This window comes from Lepisma saccharinum, chromosome 6 (assembly GCF_977018435.1).
Source record: "Lepisma saccharinum chromosome 6, izLepSacc3.1, whole genome shotgun sequence".
Taxonomy (NCBI): Eukaryota; Metazoa; Arthropoda; class Insecta; order Zygentoma; family Lepismatidae; genus Lepisma; species Lepisma saccharinum.
The window spans coordinates 24,807,289-24,825,438 of record NC_139234.1 but is presented as its reverse complement, the minus strand read 5'-3'; the positions used below and the strand labels follow the sequence as shown (position 1 = coordinate 24,825,438).

Here is an 18,150-nt window from a genome sequence, read left to right as displayed (position 1 = left end):
CGCAGATCCCAATTTTCGTTTCGTCCCCCTTCCTCTTAGCATCACGTGTTCTACCCTGCTCGCCAACCTTCGCCATTGTTGCCAATTGTCATTCCATTCCTGGACACACTCGGGCAAACATCATCGAAAGCAATTAAATAGCGCTCCAGCTCACGGACCGTCCGACAGCGACGTTAATGTGGCAATATGGTTGCTTCTTTTATGCATTGCATTTTCATTGGCTAGTTAGTAACTAGTGTTGGCAACTGTATTAATGAAGCACTATTTCTATCACTGGAAGGACAAAGACAAACTAACGCTGATTTTTGATGGATTGGAAGCACCATATTATTATTTTAAGTACCTGACCGGTTTGGCTTGTGCGTGTGTGTATGTGAAAGTGCATGTGATTGGTTAGTGAACGTTAAATTCCATAATGCCTCCTGTACTATTGTTCATATTTCATCACTTTAGAATTGCTCAAAATAAATAGCTTATGTGGATGCATGAGCATTTCAACTCTCGGCTGCGGCACGTGATCTTGTAGGAATTGTACGAAGGAAGGAAGCTGTTATTCTTGCTGCTTAATGCGATGCATGTTTTCTTCTTTGTTAAAATTTGGATGCTTTGATGGGTGACAAGTTCATAACAAAAGAAAAAGCCACGTGGCTATCGTCTGGTGGCAATATATGTACTTGTTGTTCTTGTTATTGTTGCGGAAGCCGGCATCGTTTGTAAATGTACAACAAAGGCAGCCGACTGTCACCCATCACAGAGAGGTAATAATACTGCTTAAGGAGCAGTGTTTGTGCTCTAATTGTCGAGGTTTAACACGTTCGCAGCGCAAGTTATTAGTTCTAAAACCAGTGGTAGTGTCAGACGTGTATTACATGCCGTTGCAGTTTCAGTTCCAGTTTGGACAGGCTTATTGGGAGTGAACAGTTAAAATGCCACCAGGTCCATTAATGCAATGGAAAAATAATACATTGTTTACTTTATTTGAAATCACACAAATAATGAATCTCTATGCATGGACGTCCGAAGGATTTTTTCCAGGTAGGGGCAATGAAGGTATTTTTTTCCCGAGGGGGGGGGGGGGGCAAACAAGGCACATGTTTGGCAATAATAGTGTTGTTCCCTCAAAAAAAAAAAAAAGCTTAAATTTGCATTTATGATGATCGTGTAATAATTAACACACATTATTGTGGCTGAAATGAAATTATGTGTCAAATATATCATTTTCCAGGGAGGCACGGCCCCCCTTCCGGACGGCCATGTCACTATGAAGAAGTCTTCTTTGCATCATTTTCGGTAATTTTACGCATGTGTTAGTCCATATTTAGCGAAGTTTTAGTCCATATGTATGTATATATAAAGTCAGTGTTAGCACATATTAATCCCAGCCCTGGTTAATGCATGGCGTTTAAAACTCAACGTTAGATAGAGCCGAGTTTTCTAATTTCCTTGTTCTACGAACAGCTGTGCTTCGGCGCACTGTAGCGATTTTTCTATCGAACAGATTAGCAACACTGGTTCTCGCGTTCTGATACGCCGATCGCGGCAGAGATTGGTGGGTCAGACTCTACCATCCCTCCAAGGGGTCCCTAAATTCTTACTTCCTTTGTACTTCTTTACGTGTGACTAACAATTAACTATAGGTCTGAACTTCTTGAATGATGAAAACCACTTCTATTTTCCTTTACATATATTATCTGTTTTTATACATCGCTTTCATATTCTCTACATCTTTCTATCATACTTTTACTTTCACTAGATCAGTATCAATTCCAGAGGTGTCGGGCTCCGTCAGTTATCGATGGTTCCTTCTTGATCCCAAACCACACCGGTGCGTACACCTTCATTATGTAGTATGTGGAATTTGATCTACTTGTCCCGATTTCTCCCACACCACTTGAGAGATCTGATTAATAGGGTCATTCAACAAAACGCATTCTTGGCCCATCCTGAAAATCTCCTGCTGGCTTTAATAACCGACAAAATCCCAGAAATAAGAAGTTTTGGTTGGCAAAGAATTAAGAAAGCACGAGGATTGAAAACAAGGCAAAATAATTCGCACTTTTGTTTTACCAACCATCAATTTTAAAGCAGACCAATACTATGACATGGTTGATTGGGCTTCATGCTCCCTCCACGAGCCTACGTTGGCCAATAATATTACAAATGAAGAAGTAGATGACTACAATAAAAACAAAAATATAGCGGAAATTCAAGACTTCCCCTGCGACACACAAGGAGTGGAGCGACTTGTGAAAATTATCACAGAGGCTGCTTCTTCCGTTTTCGGCGCCAGCGCACGTGATGGCTACATCAAAGCGAAATTCGAATCTAGAGAACATATGCCGACATTTCGAACAAAAAGTGACTATAAAGTTCAAGGAGAAAACTAGAAGAAAATCTTGGCCTGCCCCTTAGTAAAATTATGTTTGCCAACATCATTTGGGTGGGTGGAGCTCGCAGTCCAGCCACCTCCTCGTGGTGAGCTCTGGGTTATTTTCAAAGCATAATAAGCTATAAAAATAAGCGAAGCGCTGGACAGTAATTGAGGAACTGTTAGCAATTAGAAAGCCAAAATATTTTATTTAGTCTTTTATATCGGAAAACCTTCGAATAAAACACAGTCGAAATCAATTGGAAACCATCAATAGAAAAAATGGAGTTTTTAGCCTCAAATTGACAATTTTTGACCAAAAGCATACGTAAACAGCATAGGAAACCAACCCTAAGGCACGAATGTAACATATTTGCCATAAACAAAACAATAAACGACCATAATGCAGAAAAAAACACACGAAATAGCCAAATAATGACATTTCTGTGAAATTGTTGTGCGTGTGGCATAACCAAATCACTATCAAAACTTCAAGGTCGATGCGCGCCACCTAAACGACCTCCAAAAAATCTGAAAAAAAATCAGACGTGTTTTTGGTCACAAATGGCCACTTTTCCCCACTAGCCACCTTAACATTTCGAAAAAAAGGTTTTTTCGATACACCCTAATACTTATAATTTATTTATATTCTTTCACCTTGTGCTGCCATCTATGTTTCTTTTCCAAAAATCCTTTCTTTCCACCTCGTGTTATTGTTTCCAACATGAAATATCTGGTTTGTAACAACTCTTTTAAAAACAAATAAACATGCTTAAGGTTTTGGCGCTACTCAAGGTGGACACCCTAAATCCTCCCCTGACCACATATACATTATTTGCAATTACAAAATACGCCCAGTTCTAATAATGATTATGTGGTTAGATTATTCGTGACTGGTCCCCCACAGTGTGTGCTCGTAGACGGACCTCATCGAACCAGCCAGTGCACTTATGATTAACTTCATGTTTTAATGCCTTTGGAAGTATCAGGGAAATATACGTACGGACACATGTGTATGTAGTAACTCAAGAAGCGGATTTAAGCCAGTATTTTTGGCCGGTATTCCTAAAAAAAATAACGTCAAACGTAGGAAAAGATGGCAAAATGAGGTCAGACTACTAAAAAAAGTACGTGTAACCCCTCCCTTTCAAAAATCCCCTGCACGTCACTGAACTAACTTACCGTAAAGCAGGGACGTCGGAACAGGGGGGCAGGATAGTATTTTTGCCCCCACCCCACGTCGCGTGCTAAAAATGTGCCTAATTTTTTTTTTCAAGTTACGTTTCGTTTTCAAAACAATTGGAAAATATTTTTGCACTTGTTAAATGAAGGTGGACTCAGTTTTCGCTACCAGCAAGAAGAAGTACGTGCAGATAAGAATCGCATCCAAGTCTCCGCAAATCAAGTTTAAGGTAGAATTAACCCCTTAGGAATTTGCCGCTTAGGTTTCCAATTTTCCTTTGTATCTACCAGGTTTTGTACGTCAGGTGTGGTCGGTGTGAAACAATAAACACAGGGTACCCCGATGGTTGATTCATTTAGGTTATTTACTTCGCGTTTTGTGCCTCTTGGCTAATTTGCGGAGATGGGGATGAGTGATGAAATGATGAAATTGAAGAATGGACATTCACAAACAACCAATCCCGAGCGGGATTCGAACCCGGGACCCTTGGGGTACCGCGATGGGAAGGGAGGATGGGGCAGAGAACAGCTTAATTTTAAATCTCTTGTTTTCCATTTATGTACAACTATATTGCACGGATGCAAGGACTCCAAACCAGGGGGCAGGTCAGGTGGAGCTTGAGCCTTCTAGATAAAAAGTTGAAGGTGGAAAAAAATCAAGACGACGCTGTGGTCCAGTCGATAGGGAGTCTAACTGCCATGCGGGACCCTATTTCGATTTCCGGGATGGTGAACTAAGGTCGGAATTTTTCCAGCCATGTCCTCGCATAAAGCGGCTCATCGAACCTCACATCAATGGGTACCTGTGGGCAACCCAGGGAGGCGTCCGGAGCATGGTGCTGTTCACATCACGTCCAAAATGTCACGAGATCGAGAATGTGTGCCCTACCCTTACATCCTCTAAATGTGCCTTCGTGTCACGGTGCTGTATGTACGGGTAAGAAAAATCACCCGTGAACGTAACAATAAATTACCTCCATCTGAGGTCTAAAACTAAGCCATCAGCCCTGAACGTGAAGTTTAAAACAAACAGTAACAACTGGTTGATGGATTAGAAAAACCTACCCCCCCCCCCCACCACCACCACTCCAAAAATAAGTTCCGACGTCCCTGCCGTAAAGTAGTATTGGTCAACATGACCGAGTTATGAGGTGTTGAATCAACAATTACATGGGGGTGATTCTTTCGCTACGACCCTGGTGTCAATATCTCAAAGGCTGTTCACTTTATTTAGAACATGCATGAACAGATAGCCTTATTCATTATAAATATGTCCATATTACAGAAGACGTTGAAAATGTCGAACGAGCTGAGATATTCGCATTTTCCAGTATCTTGCAGCCAAAGAATCACCCTTTGCGTATGCACAAACACTCACACAACAACAACGCCGCAGAGAATATCACGACAAAGAACTTCCCCAAGGCCTCGTTTCGGCATTTTTCTATCCTATAAGTACGCAACCACGTAGTACAAATTCCGAATACGTACACGTTCTGGTTACATAGTTAAAGAACAATAGTTCCGTTACACAGAGGCTAAATAGTTAAACCACGCCAATGCCGGTCAAAAATTGGAGCACATAATGACATAACATTATTTCAAGATTTATTATCATTATCCTTTACTCGGCCAATGGGTCACATGTGACCCATAGAAAATATAGGCGTAGTTGAAAAGTTCATGTGCTTTTACAACCTTCATACTTGTATTGTGAGGTTGTAAACGCTGACAGATGTTCAGATAAAACTTTGAAATGTCATGTGGAAGAAAACCCACCCACCCAGGAAACCCCCCCCCCCGACTTCAAAGTTACGTATGGAAGCTGGCGCGAATTTTAAATTTGTACACTTATTTGACAAAAAATGTTATAACTCGTAGACTATTTGACCAACTTTTGTGTTGCAGCTAAAACATCAGGGCATGCAACCGTGCAGGAATCAAAACGCCAAAGTCAATAAGAGGGGTTGGGTTGGCCGCGGCCCCCAACTTTCAATGAAAAATTCATACAAATGGGGAGTTTGCCCCTCTTTTCACGCTATTTTTGGAAGGAAAGTTAAAATTTAGCTTTATTTTCAAAGAATGGTACTTTCTCAACCGAATGAAATTCATTTCATGTATCTGGGTGCATTACATTATCGAATATGTGAAAAAACTTCGTTTTTATGATTTTTCCAAGGAAAGTTGGAGGCCGCAACCCACTAAACCCCTCTTATTGGCTTTGGCGTTTTGATTCCTGCACGGTTGCATGCCCTGATGTTCTAGCTGCAAAACAAAAGTTATCCGAAGTAGATTGCTCAAATAGTCTCCGAGATATAACGTTTTTCTGAAAAAGGTGTAAAAATTTAAAAAAACGCGCGCAAAGACCGCGGCCAGAGAGGGGTTACTTCCTAAAACCCGCTCGGCAGTGTAAAGGTTATGGAGAGGATTTTTTTTTAGGTGCACCTCCCTTTTACCCTTCCCCCTTCCACTACGTTATTATTACAGTATCCATATCACTTAACTTGGTTGCTGTACTGAAGTTGCGGAACCTTATTTTATTAGCTGTACAGCTACCACCAATATAAAATAACACCAGAACTAAAACATAGGAAAAGAACTGTCTCGAAGTCACATGGTTTTGTTTACATTAACTTTGTTCTTGCAGTGGATGGAGCAATAGTTTCAAAACACGAATATACTTCTCTTGAACAGTCGTCACTTTGAAGTATGATGTCACGACTTCGCAGACATTAATGTGGCAGCACAGTGTTGCCAGACAATACATTCAGAGCTAACCTTTCAAATTCTTTACAATAAGTTTTATTTTATGTCTTCCATTTTGAAACTTATAAGTAGAGCCCGGAAGTTCAGGCATTTATTTTCGTTAAAATAGGCAGGCAAAAAGGCATTTATAATGTGGAAAATAGGCACTAAAAATGGGAAAAAAGGCAAAATAAACTGAAAAAGGCACATTTGAAAGTCACTTACTTTTATCTATAATTTCTGGCAAAATGTTAATGTTAATGTAGCTGGACTCATTTCGATAACAGCATTTTCACCTTTTAGAATATCACAAATTGTTTTCAACTGTTTCAAGTCATCATTTGCACTCACTACCCATTTGCACTTTTCCACAACAGCCGACCCCTTTTCTCCTGACACTTCCATCATCTGCTGCATAGATTCCTCGAAGATTTTCATGGATGCTACAAGAGTCTCACCTCTTTTTTCTAGCTTTGTAATTGTCTCTGGCAATGCACCATAATGTGTAAAAATAAACGACAGTTCATTCTTCAGTTCTGAATAGCACAGGAGTTTTTCACTACACGAATTGAAGCCGCTTCATTTTCTGGAAGAGCATCGATCACCTCACTGATTTTTTCAAGGTGGTTAGCATAATATATAGCTGCTGATATCCAGGTTCTCCATCTCGTCAAGACTGGTTGCGGAGGTAAACTAAGCTCAGGTGCAACTTCCTGAAATGTTCGGGTTCGAGAGGGAGATTTCAGAAATATCTTCTTTGTGTTCGAAAACAACCTGTCCACTTGTTATGTCCTAATATTAATGACATAAACAGAAATAAACATCTCAAGATTGGAACTTCATAATTAAATATATTCAAACTTGTAAAAGGTGGATTACATGAATAAAACTTAAATCATCCATAAGACACATAAACAAGATGCAGAATCGTTGCTATGCACAGACTATGTACATTGGCCATAACTGCTAGTTCACCACATACAATAATGTATTTTATAATACACTGCTCTCCATAAATTAAGCAACAAATGGTGATCATCCAATAGAATCAAACACAAGGCCGGAGGGTGTACATATTTTATTTGTAACGAAAGAAACAAGTGTCCCACGCCTTACAGAACAGTAGAAACACAAAACAAGGTACACTCGTGGGCAAAAGAAATGAAATGTACGCATGGAGCATCACAGGTGGTAAACGTTGGAGACGGAAAGTGACCATTATCTGACACTAATAAGGGATATGATCACCGCGCGCAGCAATGCACGCCTCACAAAGCCGCCGCATGCTGCCAATAAGGTTGTCCACCAACTCATTGGGTATGAAGGTCCATTGTTGGGAGAGACACATTTGAAGGTCTTGGAGTGTTTGTGGAGGGGCACAAGACCAGCGAGACGTCTCCCCAGAGCATCCCTCATGTGTTCAATGGGGTGAGGGTCCGGGGAACGGGATGGCCACACCATGCGTTGAATATGGTGTTCGTCTAAGAACCGATCGACTAGTCCTGCCCTATGGGGACGGGCATTATCGTCCTGCAGAATGAAGCCCGGACCTCGTTCTCGTGCGAATAGTTCCACATAACGTGCAAGGACCTCATCCCTATAGCGCTGACCTGTCATGGTGCCACGTGGGAGGATATAGAGGTCAGTACGTCCACCAATAGAAATGCCACTCCATACAAGCACACCTCCACCACCATATCTGTCCCTTTCAACAATATTGGAGGGATAGAAACGAGTTCCTGCCTCTCTCCAGACCAATCGGCGTCGCGAATCACTGTCCAGTGAGAATCTTGACTCGTCAGTGAAGAGAACGGACTGCCACTGGTCCAGTGTCCAGTTCACATGTTCTCGTGCCCAACGTAAGCGGGCTGTCTTCTGACACTGGTCTCCTGGCATACAACCCACCCTCGCGTAGCCGTCTGCGTACTGTGCTCGTTGACATAGGCCGTCCTGTGGCAGCAATAGCCGCTGCACGCACTTGGGTAGCTGTTGCGGACCTGTTACGCCGACTTGTCAAACGGATATATCGGTCATCCCTGACCGATGTCACACGCGGTCGACTTCCACTGAAACTCCGCGATGCATTTTGCGTTCTCTGGAACTTGTTCCATAACCTACTGACAACTGAACGATCGACATTGAGCCATCTGGCCACTTCGTCCTGACCCTGCCCTGCTTCTAGTCTACCGATGGCACGCCACCGTAATTCATCAGCCAAATGATGCCTGGTTGCCATATTCGACCCTTTCCGCACACTTGACTCACGTCTGCACTCTCCAGATAGAGACACACACCTCTTCCGTGAACGCGCGTCTTCGACTCCAATACCTGGTACGCCAGAAATCCGTGCGAGGGCACGATGATCGCACTTTATGACTCACCTGTTTTCCCTAACGCATTCGTTGTTTTCTTTCAGAGTGCCCACCACTCTTCTTCTCTTTTCTCCAACTGTTTTCTCTTTTATCTCACATTTTCTTGTTGTTGCTTAATTTCTGGAGGGCAGTGTATATATCAATCTTCTCCCCTTCTAGAGAAAACAAACTTATGAGGGGTAAAACGTTCTTGGCCTTTTTACTCTTTGAGATTTCCTTCTTACAAAATCACTTCCTCCCTTCGAAGACAAACTTGTTCCTGGACCAAGTCTGCTCGCTTCCTTCGAATATGATCTACTTTCTTGCTTCGGAGACGAACTGTGAGCATTGTGTTCTTCACTGTCGCTTAGTCCTGCCGATGCATTTCATTTTTAATCGGAGGATATAAATATGCATGATATGCACTATCGTCATATTCCTTGGGTATTTCTGACTGATTTGAATCTCCTCCGGTTTCATGAAGAATCTTTAAAAATGAATAGTGTACATTTCTGTATCTGCCACTTTCTATATCTCTTACTTTATACACAGCAAAACTGCATCTTCCAATAATCTCTCCTTTCCGATATATCTTTCTTTCAGGGCAGTAATAATATACTTTACTTCCAATTGAAAATTTCTCACATTCATAATGAACATTTTTAGTGTCATCTTTAATGATTATATTACTTGCAGTGTTGTAAGAAAACATTAATGAACTTGGAGATGTTCCAGTTGATGGCAATGGAGTGTTGTTATGCCACTGTGTTACTGTATGCACTAGTGATTCTACTTCAGTATTTAATTTTCTAACATCCCCTTTTGGAAAATCTCCTATGAGGGTTAGATACCTTTTCAAGGTATTGACTGTTCTCTCAGCCAACCCGTTTCCCGAAGGTTTATATGGGCAGGAATGCTTTAGTTCAATGCCCAACCGTTGGCAGAATATCTTAAATTGTTCACTTGCAAAGGGTTGTCCATTATCTGAGACTAACTCTTTTGGAGAACCAAGTATGTAAAATTGGCTTTTTAAATGTCTAATTGCTTCCTGAGCCGTTAAATTAGAACATTGCCAAACATTCAAAAATTTCGTGTGAGCATCAACACACAACAGGAATAAATAACCTTTGAAATAGAAATGATCGACATGTACACGTTCCATAGGTTGTGATGTCGGTGTCCATGATATAAATTGTCCTTTTGCTGGAGCTCTTGCATTCGTCTGACAAGCATCACATTTTGCAACAAAACTTTCAATGTCAGAAGTCATTTTAGGCCACCAAACTAAATCTCTGCAAATCTGTTTTAATCTCACTACGCCACTGTGCAGACCATGAATTTGAGTGAGAAACTTGCATCGCAGTGTCTCTGGCAATACAATTCTATTTCCCCACATCAACAATCCATCTTCTGTTGACAGTTCCAGACGTTTCTTCCATAAAGCTACTGTTTCCTCATCGATTTGTGGATCAATTCCTCTTGGCCAACCATTCTTAACGTAAATTGTTATTTTAGACAATTCATCGCTTTTTGTATGCTCCTTGATCTCAGATATGCGTAATGGTTGTAACTTTTGTTCTAGATCTGCATACGCTCTCAGAACCAAATCTGATTGCAATTCTTCAGGTAGTGGTAATCTTGACAAAGCGTCTGCTATTGGAACCTTCTTAGAATACACTATTTCATAATTCAGAGATGCCATGAATATTTTCCACCTCTGCCAACGTGCATTGTGTTGCATTGGCACTGGTGTATTCGAATCAAGCAATGATTTCGCAGTCGTTGAATCAGTGTATATTGTAAATTTTTTACCTGCCAGATATAAATAAAAATGCTTAACAGACGAAACAATGGCTAATGCCTCTCTTTCTCCCTGACAGTAATTCCTCTGAGCAGGTGAAAGTGTGGCTGAAAAACACGCCACTGTTGGATGTTCCCCATCTATCTTGTGCCCTAATCGACCTCCAACACCCTAGCAAGAACTATCTGTTTCTAGGATTATTTCTTTTGAAGGATCGAAAGGAATTATAGCAGGTGTCTGAACAATCTTATCTTTAACGGCCTTAAATTCCGATACACATTGATTAGACCACAACCATTTCTCGCCTTTCCTCAGAAGTCGATATAGGTGTGGTATTGTAGATGACAAGTTGTGTAGAAAACGGCTTTGAAATGCAACCATCCCTAAAAAACTTTGTAGTTGAACCTTATCCTTTGGCTCTGGACTTTCTAAAATAGCACGCACATGCTTTCAGTTGGTGTGATTCCATTTGCCGTAAAACGTCTTCCTAAGTAAATCACTTCTTGCACTAGGAATTCAGATTTACTTAAATTCACTTTAACATTATAATCTTTAAAGCGTTCCAGAACTTGTTTTGTTCTTAGGAAACATTCTTGTAGACTATCTCCAGAAATGATAACATCATCAATAAATGCTGCAACTCTTTCCAATCCTGTTAAAATTGAATCAATTACCTGTTGGAAAAGCTGAGACGAAACATTTGTACCAAATGGTAAACGTTGCATTCTGTACAAGTGAGAATCATAACTTAAACATAATATGTTCTGTGAGTCTGGATGCAAACTAACTTGTAAAAATGCTGAACGTAAATCAAGCCTGGTGTAGTACTTTCCTATTTTAACTTTTTGTAAAATATCAGGAAAATCTGGTAGAGGATACACTAAACCATCGGTTTGAAAATTGACCGTTTTCGAGTAATCTACACAGATACGTATAGAATTATTTGATTTCTTAACTGGCACAATAGGACTAGCCCATTCTGAATGTTCTATAGGAGCTATAATATTCTGCTTACACATATTATCTATTTCTTGTTTTATTTGATCTCGTAATGAATACGCTATTCTGTACGCTTTCCTGAACACAGGCCTAGCATTCTTCTGTAAAGGTATTGATACCTTGAAATCTTTAATGGGTGTACTAATATCCTCATTAAACAATTCTGCAAAAGATGTCAGTAATTGTGAACGACAGTCTTCAATGTTTATTTGTTTTATATTACTTGAATTATGTACGTCGGCTTTACGTTTGTTCATAATCATGGCTTTGCTATTTTGCCCTTGCACATTTGATGTTCGTGAACATTCACCTATATCATCAATCCTTTGCTGATGTACCTTTGGAGTATCCATTATGCTTGAACGCTGATTTTTCGAACAAGCATCTAGTAGCGAATCTTTTGATTCTAGACCTAAGCATGCATGTGTAGAATCTTCCTTTTGAACATGATCAGTTTCAGGAAACTCATTTAGAAGTTTGCTGCGCCAATCACCAAATAATATGTTCATTCCAACTCTACCAATTAATATATTTGTATTGATATTATTGCCAACAACAAAAAGCATCATGTACATTTTGCCATGATAGTAAAGTTTTAAGCTTAATTGGCCTAATAAACACAATCTTTCACCTGATATCGAAGTATATGAATTTAATAACGGACTCAGTGTGAAGTTGCCAATAATATTAGTTAACAAATCTTTGGAAATGAAATTAGCAAAACTACCAGAATCGACAATAGCTTCTAACGATTGGTCTTGTATTATAATATTAATGTACAAAGGTAAACGTTCATTTCTCAATGAAATCTGATCAGATGCATGTTGCAAATTAGAAATAGATTCGTTTGCTTTTTTATTGTACATTTGTTGCGTGTTTGTAGTTAAGAAAGTATTCGTACTATCTTCTTGCATAGAGAATAAGCTATGTTGAGAATTACATTCTCCATAAACATTACCTTTGGTATCCAAATTACTGTTCCTCATTTCACAATTTCCTTTATAAATACTAGATAAATTGACTGCAGGTTCCTTCCATTGTTTATTTCTTTCGAAACATGCAGCCAAGAAATGTCCTTTCTTCTTACAGAAACTGCAAATAGCATTGAATGCAGGACAGTTCTCTTTGAATGTACAACCTAACCTTGCACAGCGCTTACATTTTATATCATTTGCCTGATTTTGCCATGATACAAATTTTTGGCTAAATGCAGTGTGTGGTTTAGATTGTGGCATGCCTTTGTATGCATTATTTGTTCCGAATCTTGATTCTCTTGTATCTTGTTGATTCTTTGAAAAATGAGCTTTAGCAAACGAATTGTTTGTACCGAATCTACGTGAGCCTTGTATTTGTTTATTTTCATCTACCAAAAATGCATTTTGATTGACTTTATTTTTATTTGTGCGTATTATCTCATGTTGGAGTACTACATCACAAACCTTTTCTAATGTGTTGGGCATGTCTGACAGTAATCTATCTTTTAGTATACTATCGGGTAGTCCAAACACGAGTTTTTCTCTAAGACGAGTGTCTAATTCGTCTGTTGTAAACTCACAAGTTATTGCAGCAACTTTTAAACGATTTATGTACGATGTAGCTGTCTCATCTTGCTCTTGCTTTATTTGCATAAAAGCGAATCGTTGAATCCATTTATTAACCTGTGGTGCATATATTTTTCGCAATGTATCAAAGAGTTCCTCCAAGGTGCAATCTTGTGGATCCTTTGGACTTAATCTGTGTTCCAGCTCTTGATATGGTAAACTACCGATTACAGAAATAAGAGTAAACACTCGTTTCCTTTCTTGTATATCGTTAGCCTCAATAAAAGCCTTGAATCTTTTAATATACGAATTTATATCCTGGCTTGGGTCATAAGCCTCAAATGCAGGTATAAAACTTATGTGTTTTTCCATACTGGCTCACTTGGACTTAATTACTATAATTCTACTTACAGTAGTAATTATTTATCTTCTTTAATCCTCGTCGCCATTTTATTATGTCCTAATATGAATGACATAAACAGAAATAAACATCTCAAGATTGGAACTTCATAATTAAATATATTCAAACTTGTAACAAGGTGGATTACATGAATAAAACTTAAATCATCCATAAGACACATAAACAAGATGCAGAATCGTTGCTATGCACAGACTATGTACATTGGCCATAACTGCTAGTTCACCACATACAATAATGTATTTTATAATATATATCACCACTTCTGGGTGCAACACTCTAACTTTTTCGGCGATTCTGTGCATTGCGTGGGCTACACATGTGATATGAAGCATGTTCGGGAAGAGAATTTTCAATGCTATGGCAGCCTTCTTTATATAGGGAGCTGCATCACTGATAAAAAGTAACATGCCATCATGATGTACACCATCTGGCCAGAGCAGAAGTAGGGAATTTGAGAATAACTGAGCTATTGACGAACCATTGGCTCTCTCTGTTGTTCTGACGTGAGAAGAAATGACGAGGATTCTCCGCATGTTGGTTCCATAGTTCATATGATGACGTTGGCTATTCAGCGTCCCATAGCGTCAGTACTTTCATCTGTTTAAATCCAAACCTTCTTTCCACCAACTTCAGCCCGAATTCTTTGCAGAGCTTCTTCGTAGCAGATGCTTAAATATGTTTTCCACAGCGTAGATTCCGACGACACCGTTTCTTTAGTGTATTTCTCAAGGAATTTCCTCAGTGACTTGTTTTCCACTTTCCAGAAAGGTATCCCTGATTCCATGAAAGCTTTGCACAGTTCAAGAGAAAACTGAGATTGCCTGTTGGATGAAGTGCCCACTGTTGAAATTAGGGATATCTTCTTCTGTCCAACCTTTTTGGCAACTGCAGATTTATGTTTTGCTGTTGACACATGCTGAGATATAAAGTATTTTTTCTCATTGTTGAATGTTTTTTCACATATCTTGCAGAGAAAAATAGTACCATCTGTCAAAAATGTGCTTTCACCAAATTCATACACGTAACCATGTAACTTACCACTTAATAGCACACTATATTTCGGCATGATGACAACTACACGATCCTTTCCTTCCAAAGTGCAGAACTAAACTAAAGATAGAGAACTTGATTTTGGAATCCATGCAAAGGCCCTTGGGCATTAGTGCTGTTTCTTGTCAATAACCTCCTGACACGGACGCTGGACGTGATGACGTAATTGTGCAGGTGTTCTGCAACAGGTTTTCAGCAGTCAATCATTCACAAGGACATGTTAACGGAAAGGCAATATGTTAACTCAGCATGAAATACTCTTTTCTCACACTTTTCTCCTTCAGCAATGTTGAAACATGCGTGAGTTCAATATTACTTAAATAAGGCGAAAATTATTCACATAATAAACGGAAGAAAAATAAATGCCAACAACGTTTTTTGGGAGAAAAATAATTTATTTACACATTTTTTTTAAAAAATGTTCAAATTTCATTGAAAAAGGCAAAAAAGGCATTATAATTAAAAATAGGCAGTGGGGTCCCAAATAGGCAAAATAGGCAAAATGAAAGGGCTTCTAAAACATTCGAAACAACATAAAAAACGTATATCCGGGAAAATTTTATCAATATATGCAGTAGATAAAAAGAGGCATTTTGCCAAACTTCCGGGCTCTACTTATAAGCTACGGAAACTGACAATAATTTGGATCACCCTGTATATACTACTGTGCAACGAAGACTACTACTTTCTATAAACAAGACAACATAAAGACTTGCAAGAAATGACGGGGGAAAACTTACCGTAAGATTGACGTTCGGAACAGATGGACCATGGCAAAGAAGAAGCCGTACGATGTCTTCGTTTCCCGTCCATGCCGCTAGATGGAGCGGAGATGAGCCTTTTACATCGACTATGTTTGTGGAAGCTTCGTGGGTGAGTAGCAACTCCACTATGTCCCTGAAAATAAAAAAAACTAGTAAGAATTTAACCCAAAACTCAAAAAGATGGTTAGCATGACATTAACCGAATAAAAGCACGAACAGTTCCGGAATAACAAGGAAAATAGTACATTGGAATGTATAATTATTATCAGGCAAAAATTTCCAATATTCTACTGAAAGGGTGCAACAAAACACTCGACAGGCAACTTCAAGAGTTCCAGATACGGTCGACCAAATGGAGCATCAAAACCAACGTCACCAAGAGCACTGCAGTAATCTTTGCACGCAGAAGACAAGAACAGAAGACACTGGAATTATTTGGACAGTAAATACCTCACGTATCCACAGCAAAATACTTATGACTTATATTGGACACCTGGCTGACATTCAAGGCCCATGTACCGGAAATGCAACACAAGGGAAACCAAAGTATATACGCAGTAATCAGAAACTTTCAACTGACACTTGCAACAAGGATATCACTCTACAAAACAATGATAAGACCAGCCATACTGTATGCCATACCAGCATGGCATCACGTAGGCAGGAAGACACTAGAGAAACTACAAATCATCAAAAACAAATCAGTAAGGATAATAATCAGCGGACACGACAGATGTACAACAAACATTCAAATACAGGAAGACCTGGAGATAGATCAAATAGGAAGAGGTCATAAGAAGATAAACAGCCAAATTTTGGGACAGCCTTAGACGGCACAGCAACCCCGCAGTCAACGAAATTGGAACAGTGGCCATCTTAAGTCGAGCGACAGTAGCAGAGGAAAAGAAATCAAGACAACATAAACGCCAATAGAAGGGGGAAACATTCGAATAGGAGTCAAGGAAACGGCACTCCAACATCAACAAAACAGGAAAATTCAGTCAGTTAGTCCAATATTATACAATTGTTATTCTTTCTTCCATCATTTTTGTTTGAGATGTGAAATGACAGATAAGAACAATGGCGCAGGCAGCCTCTAATAAAAGAAGCGTGTTTTGAGGACCTTTGAACAAAAAATCTAAAATAGATAATAATGGAGCGTTTTGTATGGAGTATAGCATTGTATAGTGCAGAAACCTGGGAGTATGGCATTGTATAGTGAAGAAACCTGGGAGTATAGCATTGTATAGTGAAGAAACCTGGGAGTATAGCATTGTATAGTGGAGAAACTTGATAGTATAGCTTTGTACAGTGCAGAAACCTGAGAGTATAGCATTGTATAGTGCAGAAACCTGGGAGTATGGCATTGTATAGTGCAGAAACCTGGGAGTATAGCATTGTATAGTGGAGAAACTTGATAGTATAGAATTGTATAGTGGAGAAACCTGAGAGTATAGCGTTGTATAGTGCAGAAACCTGGAAGTACAGCATTGTATAGTGTCCCTTCCCAATATCTCTACAGGCGACGAAAATCCTGACACCTCAATGCCATGTTCATGACCACTGAGGTCTCATAAACCAGTAATCTCAGATATCCCCAGACGAAAAGATCAAGTGGAGTCAGGTCGGGTGGCCTCGCAGGCCAGGGCCTCTACGTCAAATTCAGCGAGCAGAAAAGGTAATACCCAGATGGTTGCGGACATCCTCACTGAACTGAAATAAGACGGTGCTCCATATACCGGTCCGCTGGCTTCTCCGACCTTGTTTCGCTATCTCAAAGCACTTGTCCAGTGGTGCATCATCTATTTCCTTTTTGCACGATTTTATCGAATTACCCTGTATATATAACAAGTGAAGATTAACGTGATAAACTGACAAGTGAGGTACTTGAGCAGCTGCCGTAAAAGCAGAGAAATTGTCAACTCCGCCCATGCCACTGGATTTAAAATTAAACTCAAAGTTCCATTACCTTCAGCAGTTCTTTCAGAAGGTGGCAATATTCCAGGAGCAAAAGAAAGCATCATTGGTTTTCGATAAGTCAAAAAAAGGGGATGGAACGAGCTTTTCGGAAACAAGAAGAGAAAAACTAAGAACGGCGAAAATTCTCTGACATGTCGTGATAAATATGAGTTCAAAGTTCCAATAAATGACACACTCCTTTCCACTGGAAATGTGACAGTCCTAGAATTTTATTTTTCTTCCAAAGAAATATCGCTCGAGGTTTATCAACAGCAAGCGAAGTTATTTCATTATCCTCGGGTTTTAGGCAGCAATTTCTACAGCTGGAGGAAATGGTTTACTTGTATTTAAGGACAGGGGAGGATGTGGTCATGAAGTTTGTTTTAAGTCTTTATGCACAGATAGGCTAATCGGGACTGGATCTACAGCATAAAGTGCGAGCATAAAGTGCGATCCGAACTAGCATGTGCCTCACCCGTGAACCTTTAAGATAGGGTATGGAGGCAGGGGGAGAGAGAAAGAGGACGGACAAGACACACAGAGAGAGTACGAGACAGACAGAGGAATGAAGATCTGTAGAGGAAGAAAGAGACAAAGAGACGAAGGAGTGAGATGGAGGAGACAGAGACAGAAGAGAGGAAGACAAGAGAAGCAGAGAAATGAAAAGTCACAGGGGAAGGAAGGAGGGGGGAGAGAGAGGAGAAAGAGACAAAAGGAAGGAGATAGACAGAGAGGAAAGAGAGAGAGAGAGGAAAAAAGAGCCACAGAGAAAGGAGAGAGACAGGAAGAAAGAGACAAAAAGAGGAACTGATTAAGACGGGGAACATACAGAGAGAAAGGAGAGCGAGAGAGACAGCAGAGGAAGAGACTAAGACAGGAAGGAGAGAGAGAGCTAGAGGAAGAAAGAGACAAAGACAGGAAGGAGAGAAAAGAGAAAGGAAGAGAAAAGGAGAAAAGTTAGGAAAGAGA

At 39.8% G+C, this 18,150-nt stretch overlaps 1 protein-coding gene across 2 annotated transcripts in view; it reads right to left on the bottom strand.

Moving 5' to 3' along the window:
* Positions 1 to 18,150, bottom strand: part of LOC145988628 (ankyrin repeat and SAM domain-containing protein 1A-like) — a 200,706-nt gene that overhangs the window by 138,594 nt on the left and 43,962 nt on the right. For both annotated transcript variants that reach the window (XM_083123652.1, XM_083123653.1), the window contains exon 3: positions 15,199 to 15,355. In XM_083123652.1, the coding sequence (XP_082979778.1) occupies positions 15,199 to 15,355 (157 nt within the window). The remainder of the gene's footprint in view (positions 1 to 15,198; positions 15,356 to 18,150) is intronic.